The following is an 18763-nucleotide window of genomic DNA, read 5'->3' as shown; positions in this document are numbered from 1 at the left end:
TGTTGTGGCTTTGCTCTCCAACACACGTGACAACCCTTACTAGTTGGCTGTGTCGGGTGGTGGCGGATTTAACGACACATTCATAAATGTATGCGATCTAACCCAAAAAAAAATCTGTATTATTCATATTGGTCGCAAAATATGATGTGTTAAATGTATAGATTCAATTGCTTTTTGGAGATTTTATATTTATGTGCAGTTTTGAATTGTGAATGGGTTACTTATGCAAGGACATACTGCACAATTTGAGTGGTATCACTTTTCCAGCAAAGTTCTTTAACCAAGATAAAGCGTGTCTGGAACATGACCTTAATGCCTGGGGTAGACTCAATATTATTTATCCCAATGGATTGGTTAAAGAGTGCCACTTTATAGAAAGCCAACAGTGAGTATCCGATGGATAGACTGCTCCCTGCCATAGGAATATGGGATTTACACTGCTGGAACAGGGTCTCCAATGGATATGAACACCGCCCGGGTTTCATGAAATCACTGTTGGGACATCACAAGTTGAGTTGGCCAACGGAGTCTCATTAAAGCGCGTGTCACAGCAAAGCAGTTAAACACTCTTCTCACATTCTTAAAGAATCAAATATTTACGATTTAATATAGTTTCTAATTATTTTATGATGTATTATTCTTCACGCTTTTAACATTGAATTAAGCATACAGCGTCAAATGAAAGCAAGTGTTGTGTGGTATGTGCTAACACACTGTAATAATGCTCTTGTGTTTTTTAGCTTGATCACATATTTAGGGCCAAGTATGGTTTGAGGTTTCTGAAGACCAATGTGAAAAAAATGAGGTATACTTTTCATTTTCCTATTTCCTTAAATGTGATGGAAGTGTCAACATGTATGGAGATGTTTACAGAGCAGTGGTGTAGCTGTAGAGTGTGCAGGAGGTACAATTGTTGTAGAACACAGAGGGATATTTGGCAAGGAGAAGGCCCATGGCAACCACGCTATGCCACTTTCATCAATCATGAACATTTAAGAACTGTATTTTCTAAATTTTGACTTAAAATTTTGGTGATTGCAGGAATTCATATTTTTAGTTTATTCAGTAAAGGCACGTAGATAGAAAAAAAAAACAATAATGTAGACTGTAGCTTGGTTCTTAATCGGAGTGAGTGTACTGGCAGTCTATAATGTAGACTGTAGCAATGGTTATTAAACAAGAATGAGCGCTATGGCAGTCTATAATGTACATTATAGACTGCCATAGTACTCACAAAGTATATGATGTCTATAATGTACATTATAGACTGCCATAGTACTCACTCAGTTTATAATGTCTATAATGTACATTATAGACGGCCATAGTACTCACTCAGTTTATAATGTCTATAATGTACATTATAGACTGCCATAGTACTCACTCAGTTTATAATGTCTATAATGTACTTTTTTATTTAAAGCTTTCGTGACTGCAGGGATTCATATTCTCGGTTCTTTCGGTAAAGTCACGTGCTCACTCGAGCTTTCGCCATTCACTGTGTTCTAGTAACAGGGCCCATAGCCTCTTATATACTGTATCTTTAAAGGCCACAGTGTTATCGATGAATGTATTGATTTTTTTATGAAGATAATCGCACTTGGTCCACAAGTTCCTGTGGAAGCTGACGTGTTATATAAAGTCCACAAGTGGGAGCTGACGTGTTATATAAAGTCCACAAGTTCCTGTGGGAGCTGACGCGTCATATAAATCTTGTTCTCTCTTGTTCTGTCTCCGTGCAGTAAAGGGTCCATCGTGGTGGATGCCGAAGCGGAGTTTGTAAAGGACAATGCTCCACCCGCACAGGACGTTTTCAACACGTTCTTTTCAAATCTTGATCCAAACACCACCATTCCAAACTCCAATTTGCAGCTGTCGCCCACCTCGATCAATGTTGATGGTAAATATTCATTCTGGAAATGTTGTATTTGACATTTTGCACAGTAATGGATGGTAATCTCTCTTTGCCTGTTTTACTGCAGTGTACGATGGATCTCAAAAAGGGTGTTCACACAATTGCATTGTGTACCAATTTCAGACTGTAGTCTTAATGCATTACAAGTTCATAAAACTTACATCCGTACAGCTTGTGAACACAATCTATTCTCCTCACCTAGGCCCTGAATGTAGAACGACTTTAGCAATTCTGTGTAAGCTAAGACTTGTCTCCAAATCCATACGATAGTTAAGACATTAAAGCCTCAACGTTAGGAGAGCACTTACAGGAGTGGTCGTAAACACCCGTAAGTCAATTTTCAAAGTAAAAGTGAACCGTTAACGGATATAATTACACAATTGTGGACACAATGTAACAATTGTATTAACGTATATGATCACAGCCGAACCTGCTGAAATGCACAAAACGGGGACATCATGGGTGCCCCGCCCCTACTGGACATCTGTAAAACAAAAAGAGCTTTAAAGCTCATCGGATTCCTCCAGTATAAAATAAACATTCTCGTTCTGACTTCACAGCAGTCACGTTGGATCGGAGTCGTATACCTGGACGGTGATTGGCTGGGGTGGGGTGGGCATCGAGAACGGTGACGTAGTCCCTAGCAACGGGGGGCATAGAGAACGATGACGTAATCCCTAGCAACGGGGGCATCGAGGACGATTACGTAATCCCTAGCAACAGGGGGACATAGAGAACGGTGATGTATCCCTAGCAACAGGGGCATCGAGGACGATGGCGTAATCCCTAGCAACAGGGGGGCATAGAGAATGGTGACGTAATCCCTAGCAACAGGGGGGCATAGAGAACGGTGATGTATCCCTAGCAACAGGGGCATCGAGGACGATGGCGTAATCCCTAGCAACAGGGTGGCATAGAGAACGGTGACGTAATCCCTAGCAACAGGGGGGCATAGAGAACGGTGACGTATCCCTTAGCAACAGGGGGGCATAGAGAACGGTGATGTAATCCCTAGCAACAGGGGGGCACAGAACGGTGACGTATCCCCAAGCAACGGCTGCTACCAGGCCCAGAGTGGTGCGATCGCACTCAGGGCCCCAGGGGCATCCCCGGCCCTCCTTTAATCTGTTTCGGTTTTTGTTTAATCTCTTTGAACATTTCCGATCTTACTACAATCGCTGGCATACTTTGTTTTTGTACGATTGTAGTAAGGTCCGAAATGCTTGTAAGGTCAAAAATCGATCAAATTGATAAATTTACAAATAAAATGTTGCCCAATATCGTTGTGTCCTGAGGCCCCATTACTGTAATGTTGTTTTGTGCGTACATTAAATCCATGACATAACAAGACAAAACGTGTAATGCCATGGCTGTTTGTGAGTATGAAACATGTTGTACTGCACGTGTGATGTGCTATGATATATAAATAATGTATCATACGCTGCTGTACTTACGCATTATATCGCCTTTCTCGTTTCAGTTTACAATTTAACAATTTTGCCATTTGAGTATATGAATTTCAATCTCGTGACGCTGAACAAAAAGTACAGTGCCAACTTGAGTGACACCAACTCCTCCAGCTACATCGCCCTGAACCAAGCCTACACCAGCGAGGTACAAACTCGCTGAGCTCAGACGAACCTTTTTGATTTACTTCACTTTTATGTTACAATCTTGATTTGAAGTGTTTCGTCACACACACACATTCATTTATTGTCCATGCGGACCCAGTGCCACTTCACGGCACACTCCCGAACTGACGTGTTCCAATGAACGTTGTTTTTGTCTTACAGCTGACGAAGATTTTAAGCCAAAAATATCCAAATACTTTTTTGGGAATCACAAACACCTTCAGGTAATTATGTCAACAATTATATTCGATATACCTTGGCTTACATCCATGAATCTAGGACATCAGCATTCGCGTGAGATGTCCGTGATGGGTGGTGACAGTGAAACGTCTGCTCCTGTTGCGTTCCAGGAATGAGAATGGGATGGTGGCCGTGCAGTCGAATGCCTCATTCTACAACGTCTCCTCCGTCGTTCCATCAGACATTTTTGAACTCATAAAGAATGACTTAGATACATCGTCTACACTGAAGAACACGGATATTATTGTAAATTCAACATCAATCACAATAGACGGTAAGCATCGCAACCTACACGTTTCAAGTTTCATTGATTAGGTATAGCCCTGTGAGCCATGCGGCTCTTAAGTCGGGTACAACTGCAACACACGAAATTAGAAAATTTGAACGTAATAGAAACGCGCACCCTATATGTATTATAAGTGTGTAAACGTTAATGGAATATGTGTGTGTGTAAACATTGTCTACGGATGATAACTGTACCTTATCTAACTTTTTTAGGGAAAAGACCGTACAAACCCGTGGCAATCTCATTTGAGGTCATCAACAAAGGTTTCACGGATTCACTGCAGAACAGAACCAGCAAGGACTACGCTGACCTGAACGCGCTCGTTTCCGCAGAGGTTTGTCGTCGTTTCTCTGGCTTGTGCCGCACATGTGTGACCACGAGATTGAGAAAACGGACTGCCGTTGCTCTTTACATTTTGTGCGTAGAATTTTGATGTGTGCGTATGGCAGATATGTGTGTGTGTGTGAGCGTAGATGCACTCTTACGAATACATGTGAGACATCGCAATAGGAAATGCAAGTTCAGAGACAACGCTGCCCCGTATAGCCTTTATAACAGACTTTTGGGACAAGTGTGCGTAGCGAGGTGCTGGGCACCCACCACCCACCTCGTGTGCATTGCCAGGCCTTCATAGGTGCTACACACATACACACATCATCTAGAAGCTACCTGAGCTCATGGGCAACTTTCAGGATTGTGATGACATTGTCAAGCTGCATCGTCCTGCCAATTCTCCGTATTGTTGTCAGCAACGAGTGGATGACCATACATTTTTGAGACATGAATCAGACCCAGCTTTGTAATTATACATACAACGCGACACTTTGACGGCCACGACCCCCAATCCACTTGAGCTAACTTTTTAAGCCAATGTTTGAACTTCTTTGTTGTTGGGAGAGAGAATTGGGAGTGCCCCTGCTATTACATTTCCAGCTGTCAACATTCAGGAGGCCCACGTGCTTTAGGATGCCTCGAGGGCATAGGAGACACACCACAAACACTGTGCATGTATACACACGTATACACATGTATACACACGTCAAATGTTTACGTGCCCACATCCAACACAAATGTATTTTTTTTTTGCTTATAAGTGACCAATTGTTTAAATGTCATTAAAATGTATTTCCCACCCCCCCATTAAATTACAGATTAGGAGAGTCCTACTGACCAAGTACAACAGCTCCGATCTCCAGTTTGTCAGCACCTATTTTACGTAAGCATGGCAACTTCCCGTCACAGTGCAACTTCGCGTTACATTTACACAAAACGTGACCAAGTGTGAGTTGCGAAAGCGCGTTCTGTCAGCATTTGAGAAACTGTACCAGCATACACGTGTATACGTTATATCACTAACAACACGAACTGCAATATATTTTCAGGAATGAAAACGGCCGCTTGAAAGTAAACACTGATGCCATCTTCAAGGAGAACTCAGCGATCGTTCCGTCCGATGTCATGACGCTCCTGTTCCAGGACACTGATATCGCGACCTTGAAACTGGGCGCTACTGGGTTGGTAGTGGATGAACAGACCTACCAGGTGGATGGTAAGCAGAGATGTCGCAAATATTACTCCGCTGTATTCTTATCTAAACGTAATTTATATAGCGCCTGAATCAAGGCGCTTTGCAGATAATTGATACCAATACGACGACCTCTGTGTGAATGTAACGGTTGAGATTAGGTGAATGAAATAGATTGGAGGAAGCAATGGGGGGGGGGAATCTGTGATGCGTGAATTCGGTGAAAGTGAAATTGATGACGGTAAATGATGATGAATGGATGGGGAATGAGTGACAGCCATATAATGAGAATATGAAGAGTTGGTGGTTATGACATTAAGGGGTCGTGGAGTGAAGTAGGGGTAACAATAAGTGAGTTTTGATCGGACACTAGTGAGCAAAGGTGGCCGTGTAATGTGGAGGGAAAGTTTGTTCCAGTGAAGAGAAAACGAGCGAAAGCGTGACGCGAGTTCTTATCCTTCTCAGTTTTGATAATCTTATTTACATATCACTCCACACTGCTAAACAAGCTCTTGCAATTCTTAACAAGAATTGCGACAGTGCATTTGTAGCCTTCAGATATTCCAGCCTGTGGCATGCAGTAGTCTGTACGTAGAATCGTTTTTAGAATAAAAATAGCAGTTTTTATTTTTTATTTTAAGCGTTGGAACGTGTAAACTTGGAGTATGGATAATAAAAATTGCACTCTGTTTGCCTTTAGGTACCAAGCCTTACACAACCAAAGAGATATCATTTGATATCACCAACAAAGACTTCACATCAAGCTTGAAGGACAAAACCAGCAAGGATTTTACCGACCTCAACGGCGTCGTTTCCAAAGAGGTCAGTCTTTATTACTGACGTCTACCGCAATGCAACAAGCAGTGAACAGGACACGTGTGGCCAGTGCGTTTGTGTGCGTATGCATGAATGTTGAACTTGTTTCGCACCCTACGTAGCCAACCGTGCAAATCGTAGGTGCGGTTCTGTATTGGAGTGTTCTCGGCATTCTCCTGTCCGTGAACATTTGTGGGTAACTTGTTGACGAGTGTGTTGTTCTTCTCGTTCACAGATTACAAGAATTATTGCCCAACAGTACAAAAACTCCAATCTGCAATTTGTCAGCGTCTCCTTCACGTAAGCATTGCCTCATCGCTTGACAAGCACATTACGGTTCTGAAAAATGTCATGTTCTATCATCGTGAGCAATACCTACAATGTTACTAATTATGTAAACTGTATTTCCAGGAATGAAAGTGGCCACGTGAAGGTCAATGCCAGTGTAATCTCAAAAGACAATGTCAACATTAAAGATAATGATATCTTGACGCTTTTGGTCAAGGACATTGACCACACCTCCATGTTACTCGGCTCCACTGGTTTGGTCGTGGATGAACGGACCGTCGCTGTGGCTGGTAAGCGGAGGCTGTCGCAACGCTTCCATTCGCAAAAAAATCACTCCGCTCTCAGAGACGTCCTTCTTGAATGGTGGCTATTGAAAGCTCCTCCTTTTCTCCAAAAGTCATACCAAGATTCTCAAAACAAAGCATTAATTTCTTCAACATTAAATAATTTTGTAGCCTTGAGTTGCGGGTGAAAATGCCGTATTCCTGTTAATCGGTGATGACACATTGCCTGGGATCGCTATTAAAGGGGCAGGCTTTGCAGAGGGAACATTTTCCTGGCTCGACACGTCGAAGGCGGCTTCTGTTTGGCTTCGCGAGCGCACTCCACTGCCACTGCCTGGGATATTTTGTTCCACCCATGATAGAGTTAACAACACAAAAGCTTTACCTCAGCCTTACCGAGACCACCAGCTTAAAGGAACTGAATGTGGAGCCATTTTGTCATCTAGACCACCAAGTCAATGACATGAGAAAATGTGGCCCCTCCCAACATGCACCATCATGTTTAGCTCCACCGTTTCACTCCTGAGAAAGTGTGCTGTTTTATCAGTCTTTGTTTCTGACGTCCAGAGTAAAATTCAAAGCTTATAATTCAGTATGTGGTAGTAATTGGCACATTGTACATTTCCAAAGCTTAGTTTGATGTAAATTCAGAAAGAGCCTGCTTATGTAACAGTTTAAACAAAGTATTTACGTGTTATCTGATGATATCTGTCATTTCACTTCTGCAGGTGCCCACGCTATCTTTCAGGAAATGAACGTAACCATGAGAATAATAAACAACGACTACAGTGATGAGCTGCTCGACGTTCAAAGTTTATATTATAAGTCTCTGTCAAGTAAAATCATTGATGGGGTAAGCAGATATGTCTTGGTGTGGTGCTTGTGATCAATCATTTCTGGTTTTGTACTCCAGCTAATATAAAATGTAATGCAGCTTTGCAAGTTTAGTGTAAAAGTTAGACTGCATAGTTTAGTTGGCTCCTTCATTGGGCCACCACTGCCTTGATCCTGGTGAAGAATGTTGGGGGCCGTGTAGGCCTGGTAATACGCTCTACGGGAGAAGGGGTTTGTCTCATAACCGGTAACCCCAATGTAGAAACCAGTAAAACACAGGTTGCCGGTTTGTCGCACATCCATTGATGCACAACAATAAAAAAATGCACAACCACAAGTGCTTGTGTGTTATTTCACGATTTACTCTCCACCAATATGTGCTCGTGATTGAGATGATGTTTTGCTTCAAATCTGAATAAAAAAAAATTTTCAACTAATTTACAAATTCAAAATTTTCCCATTCACAAAATAGACAACTCTATCGGAGTAAGCTCTTACCTGGTTAAATAAAGTATGGTCAATATGTCTTTGTGTGAATTATATAACATATCATCCTTTTCATGTCTTTCTTTTTACCATTCAGCTTGGAAAAATTGTTCCAGGTCAATATGCTGACAGTTTTCGAAGAGTCTACATTTTAAAATATTCGTGAGTATTTTAGTATTTTTCCATGTTTAAACATCATTGCGAGTATTATTAATAAAAATGTGCCATGTGCTGCTTTATCAGTCGTAAACAATGTACGATTCATTGATGCGTAGATTCAAATCTATTTTAAAGCTCACAATAACTCTATTGCATCGTGAGGCCATGGGACGATTCATGAAAATGATATACTGCAGTACTTTTGGAAAAAGTTTAATAAAAAGTACAAGCAAGACAGAATACACTAGGTAAACAATACTGATGAGGCAATATAAATGAGAGAGAAAAATAATCGATTCTCAAATCAAGTCATAACCTTGAACTATGATGGTAGTATGCATCTCACGGGGGGTGAATCGTCACATGTCTACTGGGCAGAGAATTTACAATTCCCCCGGCGGATTATGGGAGTACACATTCCAGAAAATGGCTTCTGGAAAGGAGTTGTCCACACTTGAGGATGTTTCCTCCTGAGCCTTGTCTCGGCGACTGCTGCTGCACTGTGATGTGGACAGCAAAGACACTTTGACTTCACTCATCGACACTTCATAACTCGGTTAATGATACACAGGTCACGCTCTGTAGAAACGTGTCTAAATTCTGACTGCGACAGTTTCTTTGTCTGTTTTAAAATATCACGTGAAGTAAATGCTAAAATGTTTTAAATATGTACAAATATAATTGGTTTTAATCTTTTATTTTAGGAAAGGATCGGTGATTGCCAAGTCAGCCGTCCAGTTTTTTATGACGTCGCCCACAGATATGGATTTGCTGACATCTGTTCTGAACAACTTGAACTCCATTGGCTTTCTGAAAGACACAAGCCTGCAACTGGATCGGCAGTCCATCATCGTTAATGGCACACAAGGTTGTTTTCCATTCACTTGATTATTGTTGTTCTTTTAGATAAAGTGTGTACTCTCCACTGCCAGTTCTGCATATACGTTACACATTTATGAAACGGCTGATGGGTCTATTGCATGGCTATGCAGTTGTGATTTGTTAAGAAAGGTCTCAGTATCACAGCAGACCTCGATCAGATGCGCGATGAAAATTATTTAAATTTCACTGTGCACACATTTTGTATCACCAATAAAATGCAACGTTCCCTTTGGTGGTTTTAAAAAGGGGTAAACGGAGTATTGCCCTTTACTGCAGAGTTGACTGTTTGGAAATGTTTAATATAAATGAACAGCATGTGATGTGCGAGGGGGAATGGTATGGAAGCTGATCGCTTGCTGCGATAACATCCCAGCTTAGCTTGGGTCTTCTAAAACGAGTACCTAGCGCGGTACAGTGAGGCATGTGTGGTACTGTCCACACCTCAGATTCAATACCTCAGAGTCAATACCAGTCCTAATCGGTGCTTGCTAAAGCACTTCAAGCATTGTGTAAACACTCGTTTATTGGCTGATAACACCTTCATATATTTGGTGCCTGATTAACTCATTACTCCCTTTACCATTCATTTGTGGTTCCTCCTCCTCATGTCTCCGAGTCGTTCTCTCTCTTTTCGAGAGCGAGCGAATACTGTGCGATAGCGCCGGCGGGTTACAAGTTGACATGATAAAACTAACTGTGGATTGTGTGTGTGTGTGAGACAGTGCCAAGCTCATCATCTTCAGCTGGATGCAACCCTTCCCTCATGCGCTGCCAGTCGGTGCCTCCCTACGGCATCGCAATCATTGTCATGGGCATCCTGCTATTGCCCCTGATCGCCATCCTTGCTGTGCTGGTGCGTCTCATTCACCATCACGACATGCAACGTCATCATTGTGTTAGGGGACATGCTTGCAACGTCACCATTGTGTTAGGGGAATTGTCACTTATTTTATGCCACTTGTGTACTCCGTCTTACTGCGAGGCAATAAAATGTTGGTGAATACTTCCAGTTAGTGGAGAGCGTCACAACAAACGTGGGGATAGTACTGAGAGCAGGGGCGGAGCCAGGATTTTCAGCCCGGGGTGACATTCAACAAATGTTAATTTCAAGAATGATTAGAGAGTCAGGCTGTTGAACTCGACGCCATCGGTTGGCGACACACTCTGACAATGCAGTTGCATGGAGTCCGCAAGACCGAGTGTCGTACACTTACACGCAGAATGTTTCAGATTTTCGATTTTTTATTTTTTTTCTCTGGGGTGACAACTGTCTACCCTGTCACCCCCCTGGCTCCGCCCCTGGCTGAGAGGTGACACCACAAACTATTGTGGAGTCGCTTCAAAATACATCTTGCATCCAATACTTCTCTGTAGAGAGTGTTCTTTTTTTCCATCAGGAATCTAATGTATAGAATTGAATAACAAAACATATCATGAGATTTTGGTGCGGGCAATGATGGTTGGGTGAAGACCATCAACATGCTACACCTGAGGACCTGGTTTAATCAATGGCGGCTGAAACCCGAATTCAACTTAGGTTCTGAACAGTGTCGGCTAAGTGCTCTGACCCAGCCACTCATCCACCTTCCAATGGCTGCGTCCGAACTACATGACACGTGACTTTACTGGCGCATGTCAAGTAATCACAATGCGATCATTAATGATATTTGCCCATGGCATGAACCTATCCGTTTGATGATCTCCAACATCTAGGCAGGCCCATCATATTGTGTCCATCATGTACAGCGCAGTTGTACCCAGGTCACCTTATAAATGAAACTATCCTGGTCTCTTAAGTTCTCACCTGGTTAAACACATACACTTGAATGATACTTGTCACACCCACAACCACGTGTGAATCACAACATTCCGTGTGGCTATGATAGATGACCACCAACGCTAAAATCAATGCGAGAGTTGAATTACAAAGAAACGTCTATGGAATGAAACATTTTCTGTTTGTTTATTTGCAGTGGAAGAAAGGAGTTCTACATTGTCCAAGATTAGGAAGATCGAACATTTACAAGATATCCTCGAATAAATTTGACAGACTGCCATCTTACCAGGTACGCAGTAACGACAGATTGGCAGTTATTTTATTACAGAAAATACATTATTACTGTGGCAGCCACAGTCAAAGAAACCCATGTTGGCTTTCAGTAGAAAACATCGATCTGCAAAGCCCCGTACTTTGAATTAGTACATTTTTATGATAGCGATTAGACGTACTCTTGTTACTGTACTGTAATCGGTAAGTCCGCAACAATATGTAAGATTTTTATAAGTAAAATTGTTGAAGTTTTATTTTTGACCCCACGGCATTTGTGGATAAAGAACACTGTCGATAATTCTTCCAGCAGGCTAGAGGGTTGCCAGAGCACAGGGCGATGGTTTAACCGCTGCATGCGTTTGTTTTGTGATATCGCAATGTTTCAGCCATCTCAAACCAGGCGTTTTCATTCCCCTCGCAGCAAAAATGTAATTGTTTTCACGTAAATACTCGAAACAAAAGCAATAAAATAATATAACCTATATGTTATGACTTCCCCTTGGAGTTATCTGATTAACCCTGCCAGCACACATGTGAAACCCATCTTCATTTCGGACAAAGTCACTGTGTAATACCTATTTTATTTTCCAGATACCGTCATACAAACCCACTTCATTCTACGGGGCTTGACAAGTTACCAAGCTGGAGTGTCTTCGCACAGAATCATAATAAGGAATTTCAAATACTACACGGCATACACAACCACGTACAATCACATACACTGCCACGCACACACATACACACACTGCCACACACGCTGCCACGCACACACACACACATTGCCACGCACACACACACACATTGCCACGCACACACACACATTGCCACGCACACACATACACACACTGCTACACACATTGCCACGCACACACACACACATTGCCACACACACACACATTGCCATGCACACACATACACACACTGCCACACACATTGCCACGCACACACACACACTGCCACGCACACACACACACTGCCACACACACACACTGCCACACACACACTGTAACGCACTGGCACACGCCGCAACAATCACCACGCTGATTGTGCCAGGCTAGGTGCACCTTGAGGCCACGTGAAGTGTGGAAGGCTCGCTGCTGGCAGGAGGTCACGGTACAGACCTAGGTGTTATGGGATGACTGACCGTGATGACTGGCAGATACACAGCCTGTGCTGCCTACTGTGCGACACTGCACACGCACACAAACTCGTGTGTGTGTGTGTGTGTCTGTACACGTACTGATACGAAGCACACACTCAACACTGTCACCTACATTTTTAAGTTCTGGCAATAATAAATGCTGTAAGTAAAAACATGTCTGCGTGCGACATTAATCATTGATAATTATCTTTAAAAGCGGACAAATCTAACTGATATTAAACTGGGTTGTATGTAACGCATTTATGTAAAACTCTCAGTTCAAACTTGCAGGATATTTTCCTCCAAGTGTTCTTAAAAAATATATATTTAAAAAGAAAATTTGAAATGTCACGAACATGTCTTTTTCTTCAATGTACTGTTAAAATATTGCACCTTGAGAGTAGATTGAGACGCGTGTCGCGACCACTCGGTGAGGTGCACACAAACGTCTCGGCATGCACAGGGATCACTTTGTCAGCTTTAATACACCCCCCCCCCCAAACAGTGCCTATTATAGCCAATACTTAATATGAGAAAACAACACATTTGGTTTGAAAAAAAATAATACGGTGTTAAAGTCGAGGCAGACCTGTCACAGTACCCCGCGTGTACTGCACCGGCATAAAGGGCCACTCGGAGCTTCACGCTGCATTGCACCGGTGGTCATTTATCGTATTTATATACCATTCAATTGATTTCCCGTGACGAGGGTAATAAGGGACTGCGCAATCAGAATGAAATGTGCCGATGCTTTGACCGTAGTGAGAATTGGAGGCAATCACCCAACAGTCGCACTCTGGCAGGCGTTTATTTGAGAAGAGAACTTCCGTGCAGTTAGATCCCAGCTCCGTGTTGTTTCTGCTTTTCACCCCAAATAAATACCACCACGAGGGCACATTGTGAACTGTATCATTAAGGCCACGTGTAAACATTCTCAATAATATTAGAATGTTCGCAGATGCGAAGAACGTATATATTTTTTTATTAAATGTTGTATGTTGCCACAGTATATGTTGCTATTCATGAAACCGCATATCCATGTCTTCTTTATTGGTCATTCAGGAATGTTGAAGTAAATATTTACCTCTTTGTTAGTGACTGTAACCCATAAATCGCATGCTGCACTTTAATTTACTCACAAAAACATTGGAATATGCAAATTAAAAAGAATGTTATGTATTAGCCTATGTAATGACCTATAGAACTGATTGTTGCAAGAGCGGTACGCGTGGTAAAAACTAGTTACTAATTTTCTGTTTACAATAGCAATGGTAATGCCTTATTTATGACATCATGTAGATACTGTTTGCACTAAAATTATTGTATATTTGTTGGAAGATATTTGCCATGGAAAAGTATGTAACACGCCGCCGGTGTGTGTAAGACTTTCCACCTTGTAATATTTTACTGATTGCCAATATATGTAAGTGATAGAACTACAAATACATATTTTAAGTATTACATATTGTGGTGAAATTCTTAACCGTGTGATGGGAAAGGAACAAGTTCACGGGGCAGTACTCAATGGAAGTTTTTGTTTATTTCACGTGGATTGGAATGTTCTGCGGTGACCATACACACACGGGTCACGTGCCCTGTGCACCACCGCTCCCACCACTCGGTGGGGTGTTGGAGCCGACGTGGCAGTCCATTCCTGCCGTTGCCGGGGCTGCCTCTCACTAAACCTGAGGCCCCCTTGGTGGGGTACGACTGCTTTACGCTACTCCCCTCCGTGCCGCCACCGTGGCAGAAAACCAAGATGATCCCACCGGAGCCCGGGTCTCCCACCTCCACCTACAAAGCAACAACCTATGAGTGTGTGCTCCATACAGCCCATACACACAACACAACAACCTATGAGTGTGTGCTCCATACAGCCCATACACACAACACAACAACCTCTGAGTGTGTGCTCCATACAGCCCATACACACAACACAACAACAACAACCTCTGAGTGTGTGCTCCATACAGCCCATACAAACAAAACAACAACAACCTATGAGTGTGTGCTCCATACAGCCCATACAACACAACAACAACCTATGAGTGTGTGTTCCATACAGCCCATACACACAACACAACAACCAATGAGTGTGTGCTCCATACAGCCCATACACACAACACAACAACAACCTATGAGTGTGTGCTCCATACAGCCCATACAACACAACAACAACCTATGAGTGTGTGCTCCATACAGCCCATACACACAACACAACAACCTACGAGTGTGTGCTCCATACAGCCCATACACACAACACAACAACCTATGAGTGTGTGCTCCATACAGCCCATACACACAACACAACAACCTCTGAGTGTGTGCTCCATACAGCCCATACACACAACACAACAACAACAACCTCTCAGTGTGTGCTCCATACAGCCCATACAAACAAAACAACAACAACCTATGAGTGTGTGCTCCATACAGCCCATACAACACAACAACAACCTATGAGTGTGTGCTCCATACAGCCCATACACACAACACAACAACAACAACCAATGAGTGTGTGCTCCATACAGCCCATACACACAAAACAACAACAACCTATGAGTGTGTGCTCCATACAGCCCATACACACAAAACAACAACAACAACAACCTATGAGTGTGTGCTCCATACAGCCCATACACACAACACAACAACAACCTATGAGTGTGTGCTCCATACAGCCCATACACACAACACAACATTTCCCACGAAGTGGCGGTGACGTCCCTACATTGTTTCATCAGTCTTCGTGCATTGTGACCGCCGTCAACGTAAGTGCCAAGAGGCTCTGGGAGATGTATCACCACCCGTGCTCTACCCCCTATCAACTTGCTGTGTTGGCACTGTGGAGAGTACACAGCCAAACAGTGACACAGATACACACAAGGCAAACTCAGACACAACCAGACAGACAACTATTAACGTAAATTTGTTTTTATTTTACCAGGCAAAGTCCACTATACATTTCTTTTTCAGAAGCGACCTGCCCACAAATAATAGCTCAACAAATTGGCTCAAGTGGACATTTATAGCCGCCAAATACACTCTAAACGCGTGTTCTAAATGTGGAGGGGAAAACCGGAGAAACCGGAGGACCCGGAGAACAATCCACTCGACCACGGGGAGAGAGAGAGACACGCAAACTTCAAATATACAGCAGCAGGCGTCAGGGTCGGGATCGAACCCACGACCTCCTGTATACCAGGCGAGGTAGTTAACATTTCACCACCACAGCAGTAGCACATAACTACACACGCATACTCAGACACATAACCACACATATAGGTACATAGTCACACTCACAACCACACACATGTACATGCACAATCACATAAACAATGGATCGCCCCTATAGCGCCTATGAAGGCCGGCACGGCACACGAGGGGGTGAAGCGGCCAGCACCACGCCCGACCGCCTTTGTATCCCCAGTGGTGATGTTTACACTCTGCCCGAGGTACTAATTTAAGGCGTGCAGTGTGCTAACCACTGCGCCACCGCTCCCACGCACGCGAAGCCACGTCCACCCAGAGTGACGCAGGCACAAAGACAAAGACGCACACACAAACCCACACAACTATACACAGACACACCCATTTAAACACACTGAGAACAACCATACACAACAAAGACCCCCTATATAGAGAGCCTTTAACAGTGTTGTTAGCAACCATGCACATAAGCAAACGGTGCGAAAGAAGTTACATACACATACACACAAGCATACACATGGAGAAAAAGCCAACAATCGGCGTGTAGCCTTGAACCATCAGGGAAAGTGCTGCGAGCGAGCTCCTATTACAGCCGGCAGGACACGCCACGGGGTGGGTGACCAACACCACGCCCTGCCACCTTTGTCTCCCCAGTGCTGATGCTTACACACCGCACCAAGTACCACTCATTTAAGGCTGAGTAGATCGAGACGATGCCCAGCACCGGTTCAGATATTCGCCGCCGATGTTGGCAGTGAGCGGGAATCGAATTTGGGTCACCTGGTTCATAGCGCAATCCGCTGACCACGACATCACCGCTCCTCACTACATCGACAAAGATCCCCCCTATAGCCTTCACTCATCGTTGGGGCAAGTGCCGTTAACGAGTAGCAGCAGCAGCAGCAACAACAGCAGCGCCGATGAGGCCCAACACGGTGGCACACGCGGGGGTGGCCAGCACCACGCAGGGCCGCTTTTGCCCACAAACACGATCAGACGCAGCAGTCGCCAACCTCCCTCTTGAGTCACCTAGGGGTGGACTAAGTCACTGGGTCACCTAGGGGTGGACTGAGTCACTGGGTCACCTAGGGGTGGACTGAGTCACTGGGTCACCTAGGGGTGGACTGAGTCACTGGGTCACCTAGGGGTGGACTAAGTCACTGGGTCACCTAGGGGTGGACTAAGTCACTGGGTCACCTAGGGGTGGAGTAAGTCACTGGACACCTAGGGGTGGACCAAGTCACTGGGTCACTTAGGGGTGGACTAAGTCACTGGGTCACTTAGGGGTGGACTAAGTCACTGGGTCACCTAGGGGTGGACTGAGTCACTGGGTCACTTAGGGGTGGACTAAGTCACTGGGTCACCTAGGGGTGGACTAAGTCACTGGGTCACCTAGGGGTGGACTGAGTCACTAGGTCACCTAGGGGTGGACTGAGTCACTGGGTCACCTAGGGGTGGACTAAGTCACTGGGTCACCTAGGGGTGGACTAAGACACTGGGTCACCTAGGGGTGGACTCTAGTCACTGGGTCACCTAGGGGTGAACTAAGTCACTGGGTCACATAGGGGTGGAGTAAGTCACTGGGTCACCTAGGGGTGGACTAAGTCACTGGGTCACCTAGGGGTGGACTAAGTCACTGGGTCACCTAGGGGTGGACTGAGTCACTGGGTCACCTAGGGGTGGACTGAGTCACTGGGTCACCTAGGGGTGGACTGAGTCACTGGGTCACCTAGGGGTGGACTGAGTCACTGGGTCACCTAGGGGTGGACTGAGTCACTGGGTCACCTAGGGGTGGACTGAGTCACTGGGTCACCTAGGGGTGGACTGAGTCACTGGGTCACCTAGGGGTGGACTGAGTCACTGGGTCACCTAGGGGTGGACTAAGTCACTGGGTCACCTAGGGGTGGACTAAGTCACTGGGTCACCTAGGGGTGGACTGAGTCACTGGGTCACCTAGGGGTGGACTGAGTCACTGGGTCACCTAGGGGTGGACTGAGTCACTGGGTCACCTAGGGGTGGACTGAGTCACTGGGTCACCTAGGGGTGGACTAAGTCACTGGGTCACCTAGGGGTGGACTAAGTCACTGGGTCACCTAGGGGTGGACTGAGTCACTGGGTCACCTAGGGGTGGACTGAGTCACTATGTCACCTAGGGGTGGACTGGACACCTAGGGATGGACTGAGTCACTGGGACACCGAGAGGTGGACTGTGTCACTGGTGAATGTAACGAGGCAACATGAATCAGCCGTGTGTGTCAGCTATCGCAATCACTCACGAGGGTTTCAATGCATTTCTTATATTCTTACCAAAACACTACTAGGTTTTATCCCAAAACATGTGTACCAACAAAGAAGTTTCTGTCGCTCTGAGCATAACCTGGCAGTGAAGAACACGACCACCCTCTCGATAGATTACCGGATGGTGGTAGACCACCAAAAGAATAATTAAACACAACTGCCGGCAGTGGCAGAACACGCGTGCCAACAGGGACACTCAATTGACTTTGATAATGTTGAAGTTCTGTGCATTCCAAGTTACTACTGACCCAGACTAATTAGAGAATCTATCGACATTGAGAGAAATAAAAACATATTGTAACCGTTCGGATAGCTACAGGCTGAGTGCTGCTTTGAAGCGAATCATCAATGACACTTTTAACTGCATGCTTATACAAGTGACCATAACACTGTTTAACTGCATGCTTATACAAGTTACCATACGTCCATGGTGATTGTGAGCAGACAACAACAGACACTGAGATTTTCGTGCACACAAAACACGGCAGGATGTACAAGCACAGTGTGCATGCATAATGTGCGTTCATTACACTATGAATAATCAAACTGTCTGTCTGGAGGACAGACAGTCTCGTCCCTTCACCTGATGAAGGCCGCTTGTGTTGTGGCCGAAACGTCGTGAGAATTTTATTGTGTTATTTTATTTTATCAATGTATTATTTTATTCTCATTCTACGTGACTTTACCGAAAGAACCAAAGAAGATGAATCCTTGCAGTCAC

The 18763-nt window shown here is 44.3% G+C and overlaps 2 protein-coding genes across 2 annotated transcripts in view; both read left to right on the top strand.

Annotated features, from left to right (window-relative positions):
- The window catches only part of LOC142924409 (uncharacterized), a 28245-nt gene extending 26738 nt beyond the window's left edge, over nt 1-1507 (top strand). The window contains exon 4 of the mRNA XM_076066757.1: nt 741-1507. Within this exon, the coding sequence (XP_075922872.1) occupies nt 741-1019 (279 nt within the window). The 3' untranslated portion in view covers nt 1020-1507. The remainder of the gene's footprint in view (nt 1-740) is intronic.
- Nucleotides 665-13995, top strand: LOC142924410 (uncharacterized). The gene is made up of 17 exons (XM_076066758.1): nt 665-805; nt 1740-1897; nt 3393-3526; nt 3706-3767; nt 3894-4057; nt 4282-4403; nt 5221-5285; nt 5452-5618; nt 6295-6416; nt 6646-6710; nt 6822-6988; nt 7711-7835; nt 8400-8464; nt 9166-9329; nt 10066-10196; nt 11317-11409; nt 11985-13995. The coding sequence occupies exons 1-17, from the start codon at nt 801-803 to the stop codon at nt 12021-12023; spliced, it is 1848 nt and encodes a 615-aa protein (XP_075922873.1). The 5' UTR covers nt 665-800; the 3' UTR covers nt 12024-13995.
- The last annotated feature ends 4768 nt before the right edge of the window (nt 13996-18763 follow it).

Source organism: Petromyzon marinus, chromosome 13 (genome assembly GCF_048934315.1).
Source record: "Petromyzon marinus isolate PM22_M1 ecotype Great Lakes invasive population chromosome 13, UKy_Petmar_22M1.pri1.0, whole genome shotgun sequence".
Lineage (NCBI taxonomy): Eukaryota > Metazoa > Chordata > Hyperoartia > Petromyzontiformes > Petromyzontidae > Petromyzon > Petromyzon marinus.
This window is presented reverse-complemented; position numbering and strand designations above follow the sequence as displayed.

What these genes read in the sequence shown, in the direction of transcription:
- LOC142924410 (XM_076066758.1), top strand. An exon ending in ACGGACCGTCGCTGTGGCTG is followed by an intron (nt 6,989 to 7,710) that starts GTAAGCGGAGGC and finishes TCACTTCTGCAG; the next exon opens with GTGCCCACGCTATCTTTCAG. An exon ending in GTCTACATTTTAAAATATTC is followed by an intron (nt 8,465 to 9,165) that starts GTGAGTATTTTA and finishes CTTTTATTTTAG; the next exon opens with GAAAGGATCGGTGATTGCCA.